This window comes from Montipora foliosa, chromosome 8 (assembly GCF_036669935.1).
Source record: "Montipora foliosa isolate CH-2021 chromosome 8, ASM3666993v2, whole genome shotgun sequence".
NCBI lineage: Eukaryota > Metazoa > Cnidaria > Anthozoa > Scleractinia > Acroporidae > Montipora > Montipora foliosa.
This window is the reverse complement of record NC_090876.1, coordinates 36,191,378-36,212,658: the sequence shown is the minus strand read 5'-3', so window position 1 is coordinate 36,212,658 and position 21,281 is coordinate 36,191,378. Positions and strand designations below refer to the sequence as shown.

At 40.4% G+C, this 21,281-nt stretch overlaps 1 protein-coding gene across 1 annotated transcript; it reads left to right on the top strand.

The window, feature by feature from the left end:
* Positions 1 to 5,298: 5,298 nt before the first annotated feature.
* Positions 5,299 to 21,010, top strand: LOC137968758 (uncharacterized). Its single transcript, XM_068815253.1, has 13 exons — positions 5,299 to 5,472; positions 6,219 to 6,265; positions 7,222 to 7,261; positions 8,960 to 9,005; positions 11,270 to 11,371; positions 11,683 to 11,715; positions 12,602 to 12,766; positions 13,536 to 13,588; positions 14,549 to 14,784; positions 16,081 to 16,250; positions 17,491 to 17,692; positions 18,692 to 19,701; positions 20,636 to 21,010. The coding sequence occupies exons 1-13, from the start codon at positions 5,411 to 5,413 to the stop codon at positions 21,008 to 21,010; spliced, it is 2,541 nt and encodes an 846-aa protein (XP_068671354.1). The 5' UTR covers positions 5,299 to 5,410.
* The last annotated feature ends 271 nt before the right edge of the window (positions 21,011 to 21,281 follow it).

Here is a 21,281-nt window from a genome sequence, read left to right as displayed (position 1 = left end):
CCTGGAAGGAAACGTTCAGCTAGCAATTTCTAAAATGAAAACTGATTTCAATCCCATTTCATTCTATTTTCGGACACTTTCTTTCAAAATCTTCTAGGTGATAAAAACATGTATCTGGACAGTATCTATGCATTACAGGGAGCCTAGAAATGTCCCTCAAAGGCTTTTGGCTTAATTTGCTCGTCAACTACGTGATACGTGAATTCCAAAAAATAATATACGTGATTCGTGAATTAACCCCGGCGGCGAGATCCAGTCGCCCCCCCCCCCCTCCCCCCCACTCCTCTCTTCCACCCTGTGGGTGCGATTTCTTTATTCTAACAAACGCAAAGGTTTCGTAAAAATAATGAAAAATCGTCGCTTGTTCAGTGTAACACGCACTGCATTGGTAGCCGACATGTAACTCGAAATCTACCATAGGAGGTTTTCACGTGACGTCATCGCCGCCATGTTGGTGGACGAAAACAAAAGATCTCTCATTAGCTTCTTTTGTTCGTCCACCAGAAGTCGTACCTTTCACTATTGTCATTGGTGTCTCTAGAGGTTGGTTGAAAACGTCCTATGTAGGTCAAAAACCGGTGGTTTAGTCTGTCTGCAACGCAAACTATGCATTCGAAGAGCTCTGCCATTTTCACTCGGTAGTCGCGGCGGGAGAAACTGGGACCAAGCATGAAGAGGAGGAACAGCCTGGATTCCCGGAATTTCCTAATAGGCCTTATCCACGATAGCTGCTATGTTGGTTTTCATATTGTCATGCAATTAGCCATGTGTTATGCTGGGGGGCAAACATTGAAAAAAAAGCAAATTGCGGAAAATCGGCTCGACGAAATATTGAAATAACATTGCAAAAAGTCCATTTTAGTATTTACAATTAAGAAACTTTTATAAAAATTTTACATCTTTTGATTGCCTTTGACATTTTGACTTTCTACTTCGTTATCTGCTCATTTTTCACTAAAAAAAACGTCGAAGTAACTTGTGTAATGATTGTATTTTACTGCGTAGGTGATAAACATTCAATGAACGTGAGACAAATCATCTGTGCGGCTAAGGTGTTCGTTAAACCTCTCGAACTTGTGTTGTTTCCCCCTAAAGGCCGGGACACACTAGGCGATAAGTCGCTGTGACACGTCGCGGGGACAAGTCGCCGCAACAAACCGCCTTGTGTGACACGGTTAATTTCATGAAACTCATTGTCGCTGCGGCAGAGTTTTGTCTCTGCGATCAGTCGCACGAATTCAAACCAGTTTGAATTCGTGCGACTTATCGCAGCGACAAAATTAGCGAAAGCAGCGTTGTTGCATCGTGTGTACACTTCCTGCAATAAGTCGCTGCGACAAAATATAAATGAACCAATGAGAGAGCTTCATATGGTCAGCCATATTGAATTAGAAAACTAGTTCACATTCCCCCTCATACGAGATCACTGCGTGTGGTACGAACAGGCGTCGTGTTGCAGTGACTTGTTTTTCAAGTAGTATACATGGAGCAATTTGTCACAGAGACATGTCGCTGCGACTTGTCGCCTGGTGTGTCCCGGCCTTAAGAAGTGTGTAGCTAATTTGCATGATAATAGCGAATCCAACATGGCGGCCATCGTGAATAAGGTCTAATTTCGAAAAAGGGGACAACCTCCACGGGTCGACCGAAATTTTCGAAACGAATTTTTCGAAACATTCCCTTCCTTTTGATTTTGTACCGGAATTTCCGGAAGTTTTGGTCGAATGGTAGGTGTGCTCCTTATTTTCTTGATAAGTAGGAGCAATTTAGTTTTCGAGACTGATTTTTTCGTTTGTCAAATACAGATGGTCAGGAAAGTGGCATCTAATACTGTTTAAAGTACTGGTATATAGGAATTAATTGCCTAAAAAAAATCAGATGGTTGAGGGTTACATAGTGCAAATACACGTAGCATCACATGATCTCAGGTTAACACTGAGTTCATTCCCGGTATGATTTCTAGCTTCTTCTTCTTCTTCTTCTTAAAGAAATGAAAGTACGTGAATCCAATTGATTGATACTTAATGCATTTCATTGAAGTGTCCTATAAAAATAATCTTTAGAAAAAAAAAAGAGTCTTTAACCCTTACTGAGCGTTCGCTGCTTTAACTCTAAAAGCTTTGGGTGTGATTCTGCAACTCAAGAATTTAGAACTGATTAGGTTCAGTCTGCCACTGACAGCCTGGATTACAATCCCCCTTAGGTGATTCCTTAGTAATAGAAGCTGTCTTAAGATTTTCTTTAAACTTTTTTCGATTGTTCTTTACATTATGGTGAATCGAAATGTGCAATTAAAAAAATAGGTCACCAAGCTCATTTGCCAGATATAACTTGCTCAAGTCATTCATTTAATCATTTCGATTTCATCTATCAAAGACTGGGTAGCTTGTGGCAACCTAGTGTCGAAAACTCAGTAATATGTGAGGAAAGTGTTGTTCGTTCAGTTCTATTGCTCAAAGACTCACTGATAGCGAGTAAAAGTTTTATACGGAAAAAGTTTAAAATGCTTTTCCTGTCTAAGGATTGCTGCAGCTCATACGCAAAATGAGTGATTTTAAGTTAGGGTTAGGTTAGGATAGCAGGGGCCCAGTTGTTTTCATAACTGAGCTTATGCTACTATGTATCCGTCGACAAATCAATAACAATTTCATTTCAAGAAAGAAAATGAGTCACTTTTCGTTAACCCATTTAAAAGTTCAATCCGCAATGGTGCAATCGGCATCCAATGAAGTGTCAAATAACTGTTTTGTATTGAATACGTAAGGTTATCATTGTCTTACGTGTAGGTTAACGATAGCGCCGGTAACGGTGAAGGTAGCGGTAGCGCTTGCGGTAAAGATCTCCGCAGAAGTGACCAAGTTGTTTGCATTTTTCACACAAGTGCCGCGGATGTGAAATGGACTTATCTCCAGCGTCCAGACCTTCGGGTTTTTCCAGAGGACGCTGTGTATGTGGGTACACCAAGGTTTCACACTTCTTGCATTTCTGTCCAGTTTCCGCCCAACTGTTGGCGCTCATCCACGAACGATTACACTGTGGGCATCTATATTCACCAAAACAACGCCTGTCTCTTTGATTTGGTGACTGAAATGCAATCATTGGAAACACTTGTGACTATGATCATCAACTCAGTAAAGGAACACCATTTTGCACATGTTTTAGTGGTATTTAGTTTGGTTGAAAAACGAACGGTAATCACATTCACGGTTTTTGAAGTTTTGCTAGTAAGGTCTAATATGGCGTTTTCCTCACGATCGCTTGCGTACAACAACAAATTGTGATTGGATTAAACTTAAATCAATAAAGAGACGAGAAAAATGTCAAGAAACGAAAATAATATTCTCCTCGGGACAGAAAATGCCAACATGATTTAGGAATGTGCAAACAAAGGAAAAATCAAACAATGCACCGAAATTGAATTATTTCATACCTTTGAGCTCGACATATTTCTGTTCCAAGTTTATATGCTGCTCCTCAATTCAAGGCGAATAAAAAAAGCAAAAGGAAGCGATTTGAGGACTTTTCAACGAAATACAACTTTTTCATCCACTGGCATTGGCAGATAAATTTCGTGGAAGATCATGTGAGGACGAACATTTTTCTGAGAAAACATTAAAATTCAACAAAACATGACGCACTGGGCCCCCACAGGGGCGAAACGCTGAATATAGGATCACGCTATAGACCTTAACTTTTTCATAATGGCGGCCAAATAAAATATTCTTCTTTTAATGCTAATAAGCCTTCCTAGCCTCGCTACGACGAGCAAATTTTGAAAGAATATTTGTTTCAAAACGAGGGCAGTAAGTCTAATTAACATAAATACAAAAAAATGTAAAGGAGGTCGCCATTTATTAAAGTGGTCTATGCAATGCTCTTCCTGCTAGGTGAACATATTTCTGATCCAGATTTTTATGCTGCTTTTCAACTCTAGGCCTAGAAATATAACTAACACATGCATACTGTACTACGAAATGCAAGCATTCGCGGGCGCCAGAAGCAAAGATTCCTGGAATATTAAAATAGTCAAGCCACTATTTTCTAAGAAAAACATCAGAATTCAGTGATTCGTGACGGGCAGCCTACTTCCCCCCTTCCCCCCCCCCCCCCCCACCCAAGTACTTTCTCAGAAGTTCTGCACTGAAATTTTCACTCACCGTATTAGACCAATTTCGATATATTAACATTCAATTTAAAACAATGAACAAATATAACCAGCGAATAAAACAAAAGAACCGGATCCTGGTAAAGGAACTTATCACCGATTTGAATATTATAAAAAGCTAAAAAGGGAAAGGCTGATATCGCGAAAGAGAAGTTCGAAAGAGCTTTTGACCTCATATTTGTCAACATTTTTTGGTGGTCAAAAGCTCTTTCGAACTGCTATTTCGCGATTTAAAAAGACACGGACCCACTCTGACGGTTGAAAGGCTGATATAACGTTGAAGGAATACATTGGAAAAAGGACACTGCCTATTGGATTTTTCCAATATTCCTTCACCGTTATATTAGCCATGATCTTTTTAGCTGTCTAAAACAATGACCATGATTTCGAAGCTCTGGGGAATAAAAATAAGGATTTGTTTGGGCTATTGAGTAGACCGTTCGAAAAGTCCTTCGTCTCATAAAAGCCCGGTTCCCACTTGTGCGATAAGCTCAAGTGTAAGCACAAGGATAAGTTTTGCGACGTTCACACAATGAAACAAGCCGAGGAAAATTTGGCATACGCATACGCAGTAACGTCGGAGAAGATCCAGTGAGGTTCAAGATGGCGTGCGACTCGTTATCATTGCGCAGTATGCTTAACTCACGCCGGTTCCCACTTGTGAAATAAGTACAAGAACAAAAATTTCCCTTTCTTGTGAATGTGCTTATGCTTTTGTTTATGCTTATTTTACGCCCGTTCCCACATGATTTTTCTTATGCTTGTGCCTGTGCTTGTGCTTATTGCCGCAAGTGGAAACCAGGCTTTCCTTTTCTTGTGCTTATGCTTTCTTATGCTTTTGGTTGTGCTTGTGCTTGTGCTTATGCTTATCGCACAAGTGGGAACCAGGCTTCAGTTGGTTTCTCGCTAAAACACTTTTTCCTGGGATTTTCTTGAGGTCGACTTGTGGCATGCAAACGTCACAAAACGGCACGCACCGTGAAAAAGATCACTGGTGCAGGAATTCGGCCGGTTGAATGGAGTCTGGGAATAGACAACAACCAGAACGCCTTTTCATCCGGGACAGCGTTCTTTTGAAAAATTTAAACCATTTGATTGGCTAAGAATAAACGAACGGGAAATTTAACATTTCTCACAGCGTTCCGACATCGAGGTGTTATTCTTTTTTTGTATATTCTTTATTTGGTTTCGTGTTAGATCTCCTCTTTATTGGTCTCAACGAAGCCATGTGAGATTCATAAAATCATGCCAACTGCTGGCGAGGCAAGGTTGAAGGAAAAATCCGTCAAGAAAACTTCGAAAGATGGGTGAGGCAGAGGACTCTTTAATGCATACATTCAAGCCGGCCGCGACATTGAACGACTTTAACATGTTACACTCCTTGGATAAGTTTTGATCAGCCTCCAGTTCTGCAAATAAGGAATGGTGTTCCAAACCCCTGAGCCTTGGTTTGAACGAAGACGAGCACTAACCTTTCGATCTATCGATCAAAATGATGGATTTGACATTGGTAGTCTATAGGTGGTTGTAGTTTGTTCATTGCTTCGGAACAAACAATAAGCTTGACTGTAAATCGTCAAAACTGATACGCACAGTGTAATCGGTCATTCCAAACCGAGTCGATTAATTAATCGATGATACTATTTAAGCTGACAGTCCAGGCTTAGCTTAATTTGATTTACGAACCTTTTTGCCTGATTGTCTTCAAAACCAAAACACTCTGTAATGATCGACGGTAATCCTCAAAAGTGAGCGGTGAAAAAAACCCTGAAACTGATCACAGAGATACATACATACATACTTAATTGACCGCTCCACATAGGGGCCAATGAAACACAACGAAACAACAGAACAGAATAACAACAACTAAACCAGTTGGCAATTTACAAGTGCAGCTGGGATGTTGAACCAGGGACTACCGGGAATAAATTCAACCAGTGGTCAGTTTGGGTCTTGAACCCAGGATCTCCGGATCTCAAGGCAAGCGCCCTAACCACTGGGCCACACTGCCTCAAGATTGTATTGCATTGTGTCGGTTTTTGTTTATTTGCAGAATTTCTGTAAAAGCCAAGACAAGTTCAAGCAAGAGTCATCTAGATGGTAAGATGTAGTGTCTGGATATTGTAAGTGCATTTATGTCATGGACTTTTTGTTTACTGCAAAAGCAGACGTGATTATTCTAGATTATGGGATCCCCATTCATGCTGAGCTCAGGTTTGGAAATTACACTCTTGTGTTCATGACAGGTGTACTCTAGACAATAGCTGTACTTCTGGTATTTTAATGTGGCAAAGCAAAATTCAAACATTCCAACATTTATTCTTGTAGAATCATGACATTATTTTAATACACTGTTCTTCAAACCATGAAATACTAGCTCCAGAACATTAGTTATTAGATAGAAAGGCAAATAGGTTTCACCCTGACAATTTCTTGACCATTTTTAATTTCTTCCAATTTTTTCCGTGTTCGCTGTGATTTTTTCTTTTCCCCTTATAGTTTTTTGTTGTCATTTTTATACCATCAGCAGCATTTTGAAGATGCAGCTCTGCCATTTTCAAGAAACTTTTTCATGCCAAAGGACTGGACAAGAAGGGCTGGTCTTTCTTATACCGGGTCCGAAATTATGAATGTCCACGAAACAAAAGATCAAAGCAAACGTAACAATACCTAATTAGCAAGGCCTAATCTGAATAAAAATGGTTGTTAATGTCCTCTGCCATTTTAGTCCCGTATATGAAGTCTACCCACAAGAAGGGCACCAAATTAAAGTTAATCTCTTATAGTTTGTTAGTTCATCTTAGTTGATTATTGCTGCTTCGTAGAAGAGAGCCCATTTCTTTTAAGCATAAAATCAAAGAACAATGACTGATTATGACAAATTATGTCATTAATTTTCTAAAATTCAAGTGTATTTGCAAATGTGTTATACACTGCTTTCTTCAAAGATAATTGTGCTCTTCTATGATCCTTTAGATTTGGTTTGTCCTGGATCCTTGCATCATATTTCCCTGGTATTTTCCCTCATTTTTAATTTTGTGTGTGTTTTATTTTAGCAAAGAGGAGAGTAGCAAGTTGTTCCATATCCAGCAAGAGGTACTGTATGTCACAGGAGATTACTGTATGTACCAAAGTTCAAGCCATGTCATCCTGCAATTTAAGCTACAGTTGCTACTGAAGAGAGAAAAACTGGCTTCAGTACATGTACATGTACTTAGAATCTGACTAAAACACTAAAACTCATCTTTATTAAAAATGTTCTCCTACTTTCCATACGCATTTGTAACTTCTTTAATTATATGAACCCAGGACCAAAAGAAGCTAACTAGGGATAATTTACAGTAGTACTACAGGTCAGGAAAATCTCGGGTTCAAGTGCCCAAGGCAAATGAATTCTGCCCTTGGCAAGGTAGAGAAAATACAGCTTCTGACTTAATGGCAAAGTCAAATTTACAGTGCTCGACCTTAGCGGTAGTCCACTAGTCCTGGACTAGTGCAAAATGCTTCTGGACTAGTAGAAACTTAGAACCACTAGTCACAGGACCAGTAACTACTTTGTAATTAGTTTTTGCTATGTCTAAAAAAAATACATTAGGTGAAAACAAAATACACGTCTTGTCAATGTTGTTTCGATGCGTTCCTCGCAACGTTTCGATCGCGAAAACAGATAGTCCAACGCTAGGACTGAGGTGAGAAGACTAAACAAAGCTGAGGTTGGGACTGGGAACTAAGGAACTCCCAGCCCACCATCTTTGTCTTGGCTGCCCGTGTTCTTATCGTGAAGAGATTAGAGGCCTATTTTTTAGTTCTAACAACAGAGATTATCCAAACAAACGCCATAAAGAGGGTAGTGGAGACACAGTGAAGACATTGGAGACAAAAGAGAGCAAGAGCAATGAAGCGACCAAGAAATCTTCATATGATCAAAAGGATCAAACCATTAAAACCAGGCATTTCCACCCTGAATGGGTTATTTACAAAGATGGCAAAAAGATATGGCAAATAATATTGCCATGCTGCAATCAGGAAGGACTACCAGAGATTTACTCAGGACTAGTAAATTTTCAGTTCAAGTAGTCCCAGGGTAAGCGATCAAAGAAGTTAAGGTCGAGCACTGATTTACCTCAATAAATTAGTCAGTGGATGTACATTCTCTACTTTCTCGAATCCCATAATACCCCCCCTCTCCCAACCCCGATTTCTCTTGGGGCATCTTCATGTCCCAAGAGAAAGCAAAAAGAATGATTATGCAAAATTTTGGGTGGTAAGCAAGCTATGTTATGGGACTTGAAAAAGTAGAGAATCTACATAATTTGTAGATTTACGCATGTAGTTATGTTGCAAGTTACTGTACATGCATTATGTGTGCATTGTTGGCACATTTATAATCTGCTCTGAACAGCTTCAATATTTTATTTGTTTAGACGTTGCTTAATCCTATTTTCTCAACATTAGTTCACATGACTGCAGTTTTTTGTTCAGTATTAGTTGTATTTATACTTAAGTGTCTGTCGTGTTCAGGTGCTTGTAAATAACTCAGGCACATGAAAAGTCAGACAGTACAGCTGTATGTTATTGTAACACTGCACAATGTATAAGTGTATATTGGCCATAAACAGCAAACTTGACCTTGACATTTTGGTCATGTCAGACATCTACAACATGTAAGCGCTATAATACAAATAACATGACACACTAAATGGAGTGCACCAAGTTATTTGTGTCCCAGATTTTGTAATATTGTTAATGTCCTCTAGCAGAGATGATGTAATTTTTGTTCATTTTTGTTTTCAGTTCTATTCCCATACCTGTCAAAAAAGGAAAAGAAAATAAAGACCCGGTGAGTCAGCTTCAGTTAAAGTGCCCCTGTGACCAAAAAATCAATTCATATTTTTCTTTGGATTTCAAAACTATGTTAACAAAACACTAAGTGACCCATGTTTTAAGCCTTGATTTCAAAAAGACACCTCTTTATTTTAACTGTAATTTTCCTATTTAATGGTCCGCCATTACTAACATTATGTTCTTGAGAGAGCTGGATCGAGGAGAAAATGACGTCAAAGGCTCACCAGTTTAAGAATGCAATACGTGTGTACGCCGCAGAATTAATATGCAGCACGCTTTGCATATATAATAAGCTGCGTTCACACGCTGAAATTTTAAGCTAGTGAGCCTCTGACGTCACTTTTCCCTGGATCCAACCGTCTGAGGTCCAATCGGTCAGTTTTGAACGTGAGTAATGGCGGACCGTGAAATCCAAAACTTACACTCAAAGTAAACGGCCTTTGGATAAAAATCAAAGCTCAAAATTTTGCCAGTCAGGTGTTAAGCAAACACACTTTCAAAATCTGAAGGAAAAAAGGAAGTGGTTTTTTTTTATCACAGGGGCACTTTAACATAATATTTTTTGAGTTATAATTTTATTTTGGATGTATTGAGCAAAGGGGCTTTATCATAACATTTTTCCTATTATTCCAAATAATTATTAATGTATCCTTGGAATTGATTGTTTTTTTTTCCTCAATTTGAATGTGATTTCATTCAATTAGTAATTAACCTTATTAACCCTGTGATTTTTTTCAAGCTAGTAGTGTACATAATTAACTTCCATGCCTTGTTTTTTCTTTGGGACTGACCTGTTATGTAGCTGCCCAAGCAATCCACACTTGCAAGTCTTTAAGATAATGTAATGCATATGAATGTATGTTTTCCCAATTTCAAAACATGCTGTTCATCTCTCGTTAAAAGGGACCTTTGGACCAGAGGACGAAGACAGCTACGGGTATGAGTTCTGGGCCCAGTTGTTCAAAGCTGATTAACGCTAATCCCAGGTTAAAAATTAACAAAGGAATTTATTTCTTTACTCCCAAATGCTGTTCAATGCTGATAGTCAGCAAAACGTTACATTAGAATAAGTCAATTTTGAAAAACAGAAATAAGCAAAAGAAACTTTCACCAAAGAGTTGAAAACATGAAACAAAAGTTTACGCTAATCCTGGATTAAGTTAATCAGCTTTCGAACAACCCGGCCCTGAGCACATGCACTTCAAAAAATGTCGGCCTTCAAACCTTATGCACAGTACGGAGTACGGAAAACTCATACTCGTAGTCGTCGTCATCCTCCAATCTAAAGGTGTCTAACATCTAGCCTTAAAAGATCGTGAAATTTAAATTATATGTTCATTCTAGTAAATGGTTGATTGCAAAAAAAGTATATGGGGAAACCTCCATCCATAAGCCTTAGTGATAGCCCTGGCACACATTTACAACACAAAAAATGGTGTCTGCTATGTCCAAAAACTAGAATCATGCTCATCAATTTTTTTTAAGTGCCATGAAGTGTCACATTGCTCTTCTCCTCAACTACAACATCAGTCATGTGTTGAGGAACACATACAATTATTATTTTTATAATTATTATAATAATTAGAATCACAAAGTGTCCCCTAAACTCTGGTCCTCAAGTAAAAAGAAACAGTTTCATTTACCCCACCCCTTTGAGCAGAGGCTCAGCAGAAATCAATATCAAGTCTTTTAAGTCGCCCGTAGCCCAAGTTTCTCGGCTAGTCATTCCGTCAGACCGGTTTGCGCAGAGCACGCATCATATTAATTTTTGACAAGGCAAAGGTCAAAATCAAACCTTCAGTACGGAAATCAAGATGGCGTCTAGAAGTGCAATAGAGACTTGGCCTGGGTTTGAAACTGTCTCCAAGCAATGGCTTGCGCATAACTCAATAAAGACTTCACTCGATTCCTATAGAGTCCTTTCTCATCGAGTTAAGAAAAGCTTTGCTGGAAAGGTGCAGTTCCCCCCACTAAACAATAACGCTAGCCCTCACACTTACCTTACTTTGCATTGCTAGAAATAAGTAAAGTAACATAATAAATAATAAATAAATAAGTAACAAAAGCTTAGACTTCAAGAGATACTTATCATTGGATGTCCAAATTCAGCATTCATCTTACTACATGTACATGCATTAATTTTATGGACATATAAGTTCTGATATTCTGTGAGGTTATGAACTTTGCATGGTTTGTACCAAAATAGATTAGTTGTTTTGGATGTACATTTGCAATTGAATACATGTAATGTTTCTGCAGAACATTGTGCGTACGGGAAAAGATGCCAAGAAAACAACCAAAGTCAAGAAAGCTCCTGACTTTTCAAAACTCCATAGAAAATGGGAAGATCAACTAGCCAAGGTTAGTGCTGGCTAGACTTTTTGTTCAGACATTTTGCTCATTGCTCGTATTGTTCCTCGCCCTGGTGGGGCTCAGAAAAGTACCATGCAACTCGCAAAATATCTTTGCGTATTATATGTTAAACCATCGAATAAGATGTATGCAATTTTTCGTGGTCTTAGGGTTTTATCACTGTCCTTAACTTCACTTTGATATACCTCCTACACAATCAACATTCCTGAAGTGTTCCATTGGGTTCATCAGTACCGTTTTAGGTTTTTGTATTGTAATATTACAGCTCTCTTCCTATAACGGTTCTTCTTCTCTTTCAGGGAAAGGCAGTATCAAAGAAGAAAAACACCACTGTAAGTTGCGATATAATAGAAACATTTTTTGTTCTCCACTAAAAGTCATTCCTTTCCAGTAAATTGTCATGAACAGTTACCGATTTGAATTGAGATTTAAGGGAGCAGTAGTTGCCCACACTGCAATGTACTCATCTCTTGGCCTTCAATAGACTGCTAGTAGTCCCTTTGTGGATTGTCGAGAAGCGGCACGCAAAATTGCCTAGCACGAAAGCTGAAAATTGGAGTGAATGGGCCTTGCTCCAGTGTCACAGTGCTGTGCACTTTCAGATTTTTTCGCTCCTCTGCGTATTTTAACCCTTAACATGATCGATAAAAGATCAGTGAAATGCAATCAGCTCTAATGCTGTAGTACTATGATTAATAGCAAAAAGGTCAGTCTAGTATTCCTTGAAAATAGCAGCCTCTCTTTGTCCCAGTTAATGCTCCCATTTGGACTCCCTTGCAACTACAACCATTTCTCTCCAGTATAGTACCACTTTCTTTGTACATTTGTGTCACACATCATTCTATAATGAATCACCTTCAAAGGATTTGGTTTTATCAACGGAGTTGATAATGTAAATTGGCCACCGTACAGAGATTCTAAAAGCTGACGTTTCGAGCGTTAGCCCTTCGTCAGAGCGAATCGCTCTGACGACGGGCTAACGCTCGAAACGTCAGCTTTTAGAATCTCTGTACGGTGGCCAATTTACATTATCAACTCCGTTGATAAAACCAAATTTTTGTATTATACTACTTCCCCACCGACGCAGCACCACAGTTTCTTTAGAAACTACCCCTTCATTCACCTTCAAAGGAGGCTGGTGACTAGTTTGGCTTGCCAGTTCCCGTTCCATTTGGTTCAGGCCTAAATGATTGATCACTACATTAACTGTTATTATAGGTTGAAGCCTTCGAGCTTACAAAGAACAGGCATCCATCACCGACGCTTCAAAAACCATATGCCTACAACAGTGAAGACGAAGAGGATGCTGTGACTAACTGGGACGAAAATTTTGAGATCGACAGCACTGCATTAGAATCGATTTTGAACGAGACAGGAATCAAGGTGGTGTAAAATTTAATTATTGTACCTTTCATCGCCATTCACACTGTTGCATTTTTCACAGATGCCAATCACTGTACAGCACTGGTCAAAGGGTCGTATGAGGTAGCTAGCTGAACATATATTTTTAGCTTTCTATCCACTCTTGCGAACTGTTTTAAACAATCCACCAGCTGTCACCGGCAATCATGAAAGTAGAAAAACACAGCAGCTGCTGAAAGTTGACCTTTTGCATCAGCATACATATGAAAGATGCACAAGTGTACAGTAACTTTTGTTTATTGTTTGTTTGTTTGTTTTTAATTTGTTTAAGCAGGTTGAAGGTTTGCCAGCTATTCAGCTGATATGGACCTGCTGTACCCACCCACCTATGCACACACAAAGGACAGCCACAACACCGGGAACTTAATCCCCTTCTCTTCTCGAATAGTATGTGGGTTCTTTAACGTTCCACAGGGAACTTATGAACATGGATGGCATTTGTGAGACAGGGCCTACGGTTTATAGTCCTTGCCCGAGAAGACTTGAAAGTCTAACCATTTGCGGGTGTAGTTACAAATGCAGCACTTTCTCCTCAGTTATTTTTATCACCCTGAGTGTTGGTCCTGCCGGAGTCGAACTCACGACTTCCCGCATGGCAGCCCGGTGCACGACCAACCATTGAGCCACCGGTGCGGATATACCAGTGCGGATACAACAATCTGCTATTTTTGCTAGTGGGCATTGTTTCATTTTTGTACTTTGTTGTTACACGAATACACCGTTCTTTTAGGATGAACACCTAGGAATTGCTGGCAGAGCAACTATTGCTGTAGTAAGTTCAAGGTAAGTTTCAAGCTCTACATCATCCAGGCCCCGGTTGCGCGAAGCATGATTAGCGCTAATCAGCGTTGAATACCATGGAAACCTATAGGTTTTGATACCTCTAAACCAACGGTTACCGCTAACCAGGCTTCGAGCAACTAGCCCTAGGTATGAAACTGAAGAGGCATTGTCGTGGCTTTCTATCATTGTGAACACCTAAGACTAATGCATCGTTGCTAAGAAACTTTTTATTTTGCCATCTGTAGCAAAGGAAATGGTATGGAGTATGGAAATGGACTGAAACATTACGCACAATTTGACCACTTTTTCAAAAATTCAATAATAATAATAATAATAATAATAATAATATTAAATAATTATTTTAACGAATGAGAGAAATTACCCTCGCACTTAGGTGGACAATCTTACAGACAGCTGAAAAATTTAAGTGACTCCAACGGAATTCAAACCCATGAGCTCTGCAATGCAGGTGCAATGCTCTACGAACTGAGCTCTGAAGCCACTCAGTTGGGAGCAGGTCAATTTGTTATCGCTGTGCTACCACTGGCGTTGATTTTATGCAAAATCAAAGCTGGGTACAAGACAAGCATAGAGAAGGTCTTCGATCACTTGTTTTTCATAAATGATCTGAAAATCTATGCAGCAAGCCAGGATCAGCTGGACTTTCTGGTACACGATGTAATAGTATTCTCCAAGGTTATCGAGCTGTTGTTTGGACTGGATAAGTGGGCTGCGTTAAAGGTGAAGGGGACGACAGCATAACAGTGGGATAGAACAGGATAGACAGGATGAAGGCCCGGCAAAAATGCCAAAAACCTCTTTGTAGCTTTTCTTTGTTTGTTTGGGACTCGAAACCTGAACCTCTACAAGGCCGCGCACTTTGGCCAATTGATTATTCAACATGAACGAGCCAAACTTAAACGATATATTTAGTCTTCGTCTTTTTTTTCTGCCCAACAGTGAGTCCGACGTGCGTAGTCAGTCAGCGGAAGAGGGAATATTAAAGCGCACTTCAATATACTACACTGGACCAAGAGCTGTGTCCGCTACCAGGGAAGTATCACATCCCATCAGGACAGCTGTGACTCCAGGTACACAAACCTTTGTGTCTCCACTTAAACCACACAACGCTGAGACAATCAAGATTCAGGCTGCTGGCTCAAGTGTTAAAAAACAAGTCGCCTGGGCAGACCGAGGTAATCACTGTAATCCCATTAAGATTTGTGTCTTGTAGTAAGAGTCGGAAGCAGCAATGACAGGAAACGATGAAAGGATGATAAGTGACAAAAGAAACGTGCTACTTTGCAATAGGAAAATTTTATTTAAGGTGGGTGTACGGCTAGTATTTATCTTTGAGGGCGGTGTCACCAAGTGTCGAGGGCATTAGAATGGTTTCTGATCGGACCATAAATTTGATTTGTTTAATAGAGAAAAGCAGCCAACTGGTAGCTTTTTTTTTCACTTCCTTTTTGTAGTGTACATTTGAGTTGTTTCCTTAAGTGAAATATGAATATCAGGTGAAAGAAACTCGTTTTTTCATGATAAAATCTTCCATGCTGTGGCCTTACTACTTCTCGTTCTTGCCATCTAAGAGAGCAAGCCGCTATGAGGTCGCCGTTGCAAGACATTTTCTTGACGGCTGTTCACATGGGCAACAAAGGAAAAAGGAAAGGAACTTTATTTCAGTGTTCTAGTGTTCTAGCGCTGTAGCACTAATTGGAGACGCTGTAAACTGACATCAAATGTTGGTTTTTGAGGAGAGAGGGAAACCGGAGTACCCGGGCAAAAACCTCTCGGAGCAGAGTAGAGAACCAACAAACTCAATCCACATATGACACCGAGTCTGGGAATTGGCCCATATCACTCAATGTCCAAACTAAAGATTTTGCCCGTCGAACCTCTCATTCAGTGTGAGGCTGGACGGGCAAAGACAATGCAAAGACAAAGCCTTTATTCCCCACGGACTCCAAAATGGCCGCCGAGTGATAAAGGTGAATTGAGCCCAGGGCCCGGTTGTTCAAAAGCCGATTAACGCTAATCCCAGATTAAAATTTAACCAAAATTTAACTACTTCAAAAAATTTGTTCAGCGCTGAAATTTGGCAAAATTATACATTAAGAGAAGTTAATCTTGAAAAACAACAATAAGCAAAAGAAACTTTTATTCAAAAGTTGAAAAAATGAAACAAAGCTTACGCTAATCCTGGGTTAAGTTAATCGGCTTTCGAACAACCGAGCCCAGGCCACATTGGTGGGAAGCGAGTGCTCTCACCACGACGCCAGACCTGCAAACTACGTAAATTGTTGAATGTCCATGTCTAGCGGGGGTCCAAATCTTCCAGGGCAAGTAGGTTTTTATAGTTGCACAATAGTTCAGTTTATAACCAGTGTTTCAAAAGAACAAGCAGAGCTTTAACTTCTGTATTTTAACTTGGAATTTCTTTCCCCAAATCGATTGTGTTCGGAGAATATTTATTGGGATTTTGTTTTTAGTTCCTGAAAGCGATGTTGTGGATTTTCAGCCCGATTTTAATGCGTTGCAGAGCATTTTAAGCAACACTGGCATAAGTAATTGCCAAGCCCGGAGTCAAAATACTGGTAGGGTGACACTCGCCGGCGGAAGACTTACACCTTACCGTAGAACTCGTCAAGCATTCAGGGAGGTATGCTCAAGCTGTTCTTGTAGGCTCAGATACCTTTAATTTAGCCCATCCCGACAATACTCTGCTCGCTTAAAAAGACCAGAGGGTTTAAACTTCTTTTCACATTGAGTCTTAGTTCGAGCTCTTCCCAGCTAGTTTTCGACCGGTTTTAACTAGCGATGTTTGGTGATATACAGTGTACGCGAGTTGGCAGGCTATATGTCGATACCAATCTCGTCGGGCTTTTGAACCTGCACGAATAAAATAGTCCGCAACACCCTACACACACGCTCACACCTATCACCACTTAAATTGCAAGAAATTTAATCGAAGCAAGACTAGGAGATCCTCATTTGTATTGTAAATGTCAAGATAAGAATGGAGGCTAAACGTACAAAACGTGTTTTTGTGCATAAGGTTGGGTAACTCTTTTCCAAGCCTAAACGAACGCCGGAATAAATGTTTTGAGCCACACATCTGTACTGGTCCGCAAATGATCCCGGGACCGCAAATGATCCCAGAACCGCAAACGATCCCCAAACTGTACCGCAAATGATACCAGGACCGCAAATGATCCCGAAAAAAGGTAAGGAATGGCATGGATGGTGGAATGGTCTGACCAGAGAATTAATGTGAAGAGCGCTTATTTTTATTAAAATCGCTTTAGATCATGGCTCACAACAAGTTTCTGCCGCATTACAGTGTTCCAGAAAGACTGAAGTACTCAGACAACTCTGGCAAACACACGCAGGGTTCGAGAAACGGGCCCCTGGTATCAATCAGTTAAGAATTGCGTCCAAGTTAGTTTTTGATAATTGTATCCGATAATTAAATGTGGCAAATTTATAACAGCGTGGTAAGAAACAAAATTCAGTCTTTCTGGAAAGCTGTAATGAGGCAGAAACCTGTTGTGAGCCTTGCTCTAAAGCGATTTTAATAAAATTAAGCGCTCTTCACATTAATTCTCTAGCCAGGCCATTCCACCCTCCATGCCATTCCTTACTTTTTTTCGGAATCATTTGCGTTCCAATATGTGGATCATTTGCGGTCCTGGTATCATTTGCGGTACAGTTTGGGGATTGTTTGCGGTTCTGGGAACATTTGCGGACCCGTACATATCTCTTAGCCGAAGATGGCAACCTTTCTTGTTTCACTTGTCATTTCAACGTAATTTAGGGAAAACGTTTATGCCATTAATTATCTAATTACAAATGAGTAACTTTAAGAAATCACCTTAACGCCTTCTTTCTGTTGTTAAAAGGAACCAACCAAAAGAACTTCTATTTACTACACGGGCCCCAAGCGCACACGACCCAGTCCCAGGGGCCCGAGAATACGGCAGGCGTCCTTGTTGGCGTCAAACCAAATAACCGATGGTGCAGTAACGGCGAGGACTCACAAAAGTCATGTTGGTTACAACCCATTTGCAACGTTGGTTGGTCGACAAGGCATCCAGGAGCAAGGCAAGATAATAGTTTCAGTGGAAGGGAAGGGAACCACCACATCTCACCTTTCATAGGCAATCTGCTTTGCAAAGAAAATTTTCTTCGAAATGAAGAATGCAAAGCAGTTTGTGACGTAAAATCGGGAATAGACCTATACCTCTCACATCACGGTCACGGTCGTGGGTCCAAATTACTGCTAGTTTTTGATAACTTTACGCGTCTTGCCCGGCAGATAAAAAGCGAGATATTGAGGTAGGAATGATGTCATGTCTTTGCTTTGGATGAGGAGATTTATATTATGAACGAAAAATATTTGAGTTTAAGTGCACTTTAAGTATTGATAGGCTGAAGGTTCTGTACTCATTGTGCTAAATTTCGTTGTTTGCATACACATCAGCAAGCAAGTTAGTAAATCAAGATAAGTTAGAGATCTTTTGGTTTTAAATGACTGTGACCTCCACATGACGTCAGCAAAAACCGCGGAAAATGTGATTTTAACCTAACGAAACTTTTTTTAGTAATTATTGCAGTGTCACCGATATTAGGCGCCTCCCATTACATATCTGTCATGTGTAATTGTGTTTCTTTTCTCTTTTGCATTATCATTTACAGAGGATGGGTTTCAAATCATTTGTTTGGCATTTTGTAGCCGAGCTTAAGAAATTCAAGGAACAATTTGTTTCAGTCTTCATACGGGTTGGAAGTCACGTGTTTCTGAATTAAATGCCTACAATTTTCGCATCAAAGAACCCAAAGAAGATCAGTTTTGTTCCAATGTGATGGTTGATCTGAGTGTTTTTAACAAATGATTTTTACCAGGAAGTAGCGTTTCTCTCAAATCGCATGATTATTTGCATTTGTGCCTTGGGTACTGAGCAGATGGAAATAATCTGGCCATATAAACAAGAAGGCTTTAAGAAGGAGTTAAACAGATTAGAAATGCACAGATCAGTGACAATGGGAGGCTCACTGTTTTGACAGATTCGTTTGATCTTTGCTGGTTTTGTTTCCATTTAGATGAGAATGATCCAATCCCAGGCATAGCAACCAGGGAGCCTGCAAGAATGGAAGTCGCACCAGGTTCCCAATCTGTTAATGGAAATTCGCTTGTAACACCCGGGCGGAAACTGGATCGAAGTTCCCAGTCTTCCTCTGCCAAAGAACAGCCAAGTTGGGCAGACATTTTCACACCTCATCGGACCACGATCTTGCAGAAGCCTGTTGAAAACCCCAGTCGTTCGTTGTCTTCTTTTGGTTCGTTTGAGACCCCTATCCAAATGCAGCACTCCATCGAGTCACAAATTCGCACTCCGCTGGGGATAATGGCAAACAGACCAGGGAACCCGGTTTTTGTGATTTCGTCCTCGAAGAGGCCAGTCACTGAGTCGAATGAGCAACTAAAAGGAACTTATCTATCTTCTGCAAAAAATCTTGAATCGAATTCCAGCAAGTCTTTAAATACCCAGTTTACAGCTATTAATGCTCCCCATACACTGCAATCCTCACCAGAGTGGCAATCTCAGGCTTGCCCCCAAGCCCTCACACCAGACTTACTGTCAAACCATTCTCGCACACAGGCTTGTAACCAGTTGTCTATTCCCCTGTCTGAAGCAGAGAGAAAGGAACATTTTGTTCCTGTTAACTCCTGTCAACGTCCACCATGGTCGGAGACCCTAGGCCCGTCGCGAGTGTCAGGAGTTCCACAGTCAAATATAATACAGAGCTCGTCCGATCTAATGCCAACAACTCTTTTCTTCAATGGCCTTGAAGTAGCTACTCCCTTAGCAATGCATGGGTCCCGGGTTACCTGTTCTACGCAACAAACTCCAGTTTGTGATTCCATCGTCAACCCAGTCTCTGAAAATGCAATGCAAGATCGTTCCTCCAGTGTTCAGTTATCCACAGTTCAAGTGACTAGTTTTCAGCCCTCCACTGAAACAAAGGTCACCCATTCATCTTCGGAGGCCAGCCAGCAACATAAAGCGCTTGCTTTTCCCACGGAACAGCGTAAATCCACACCTGAAAAGGTACTTTATATTAACTCCCAGTTCTCTCATCATCTTACGTTTATTAACATTCTTTTCGAGGGACTTTTGAGCATATTGGCAAGTTTGGAAGGTCTCTAATAGGCCTTTTCATAAGCTACGCTAAATTTACACTTTCAGGAAACTCCAATCGGGTTTTCCTGCGTTTTGTGTTATATTGCAATCGAAGCTTTGACCACTACAAGGGCGACATTTAAGATGGTTCTAGAGACAATATATGGATGAAAGAGTTCTTTGGATTTAGCGTTGATGAAGTGGCAGTACGTGCAGGCTTATGTTGAAGCTCGCTCCCGTCATCACGCTACCAAAACACGTCCAAAAACAAAAGGGGTTCATTAGCCAAAACGATGGCTCTGCACGTGCGCCACGATTTTTGGTACATTTCTCCGACTTTCTCTGCAAAACATGACATAAAATAAGTAAGTTAAAAGTCGTCAGAATCATGCTTTGTCTGTGAATCCTAACCCTTCGTTACTAATTCATGGCCTGGATCATTTGACTGACTTTTAAAACTCACTCATATCGAAATGTCAGTAACCTAGCATGAGCATGTATTTCTAGGTGACTTTTTCGATAGCATTGCCGTCATGTTTTCGCTGATTCAAACTGACAGTTTACCATAATGCCTTTCGGCATTGTCGCGTACGCCTTTATGCTTTTTTCGGACAACCTTTCTCGAAACAGCTGTATGAGTTGGCCATAACCAGTCGGCTATCCGACAAGCGCAAATGGAATAGTTGTTTTATAAATGTCATTAACCCTATTTCAATTTTACAAAGTAATTAGTTTTCATATAAGGTGATACTGAGCTGATGACCGAAGAAATCCAAATTATAGGTTCAAACTTTAATTGGATTAAATATCATTATTTTGTAAGCACAAATTATCAAGTCTTGATGTACATATTCGCTTACAGGAAGGGCAAGACATCGCGCTTTTAGAGCGCCAAGCGTTGGAGGACCTGGGTCTTCTTCACATTTCTGAAGGGACACACGAAAGGAGCTTGCATTCGAATTTGGACAATGCTAAAGACAAAGAAATAACAGTGCATTTGGGTTCTTTAAAGACGTGTGAGAACAATGTGTCAACCTCTTTCGCACAGCCGCAAAGACTGGATTCGAGACCGTTGCCTGCCCATGATTCCACCAAGCTAGCATCGGCTGCTCCTGAACGGCAGAGTTGTTCTTATAATATCATCTCGAGTTGTCACGAGCCGCAATCCAGCTTTTCCCCATGGTGCAAATCGCTTGCCCTACTCCAATCAGAAAGTCTAGACCTGCAGCTTGCGTGAACAGTTCATTGAACAACGGCGATTTATCACATGGTAGAGTGAGGACTGTATTGGGCGAAAGAAACGTGTCCTCGAGCGAATTGTCTCTGCGAGCCCCTTGTTCCTCTTATAACTCAGTTAGTCAGACTCTAAGGAAACCAACATTTGTTCCCCATGGAAGCACGCCTTTGCGTTGGGAGCCGATTAGTGGCGGTGATTCGTTAAATGCATTTCGACCGCTTCCGCGGTCTCGTCGGCTTTGGCAAAAGAGGCACTGTTAGACTTGGAAGTT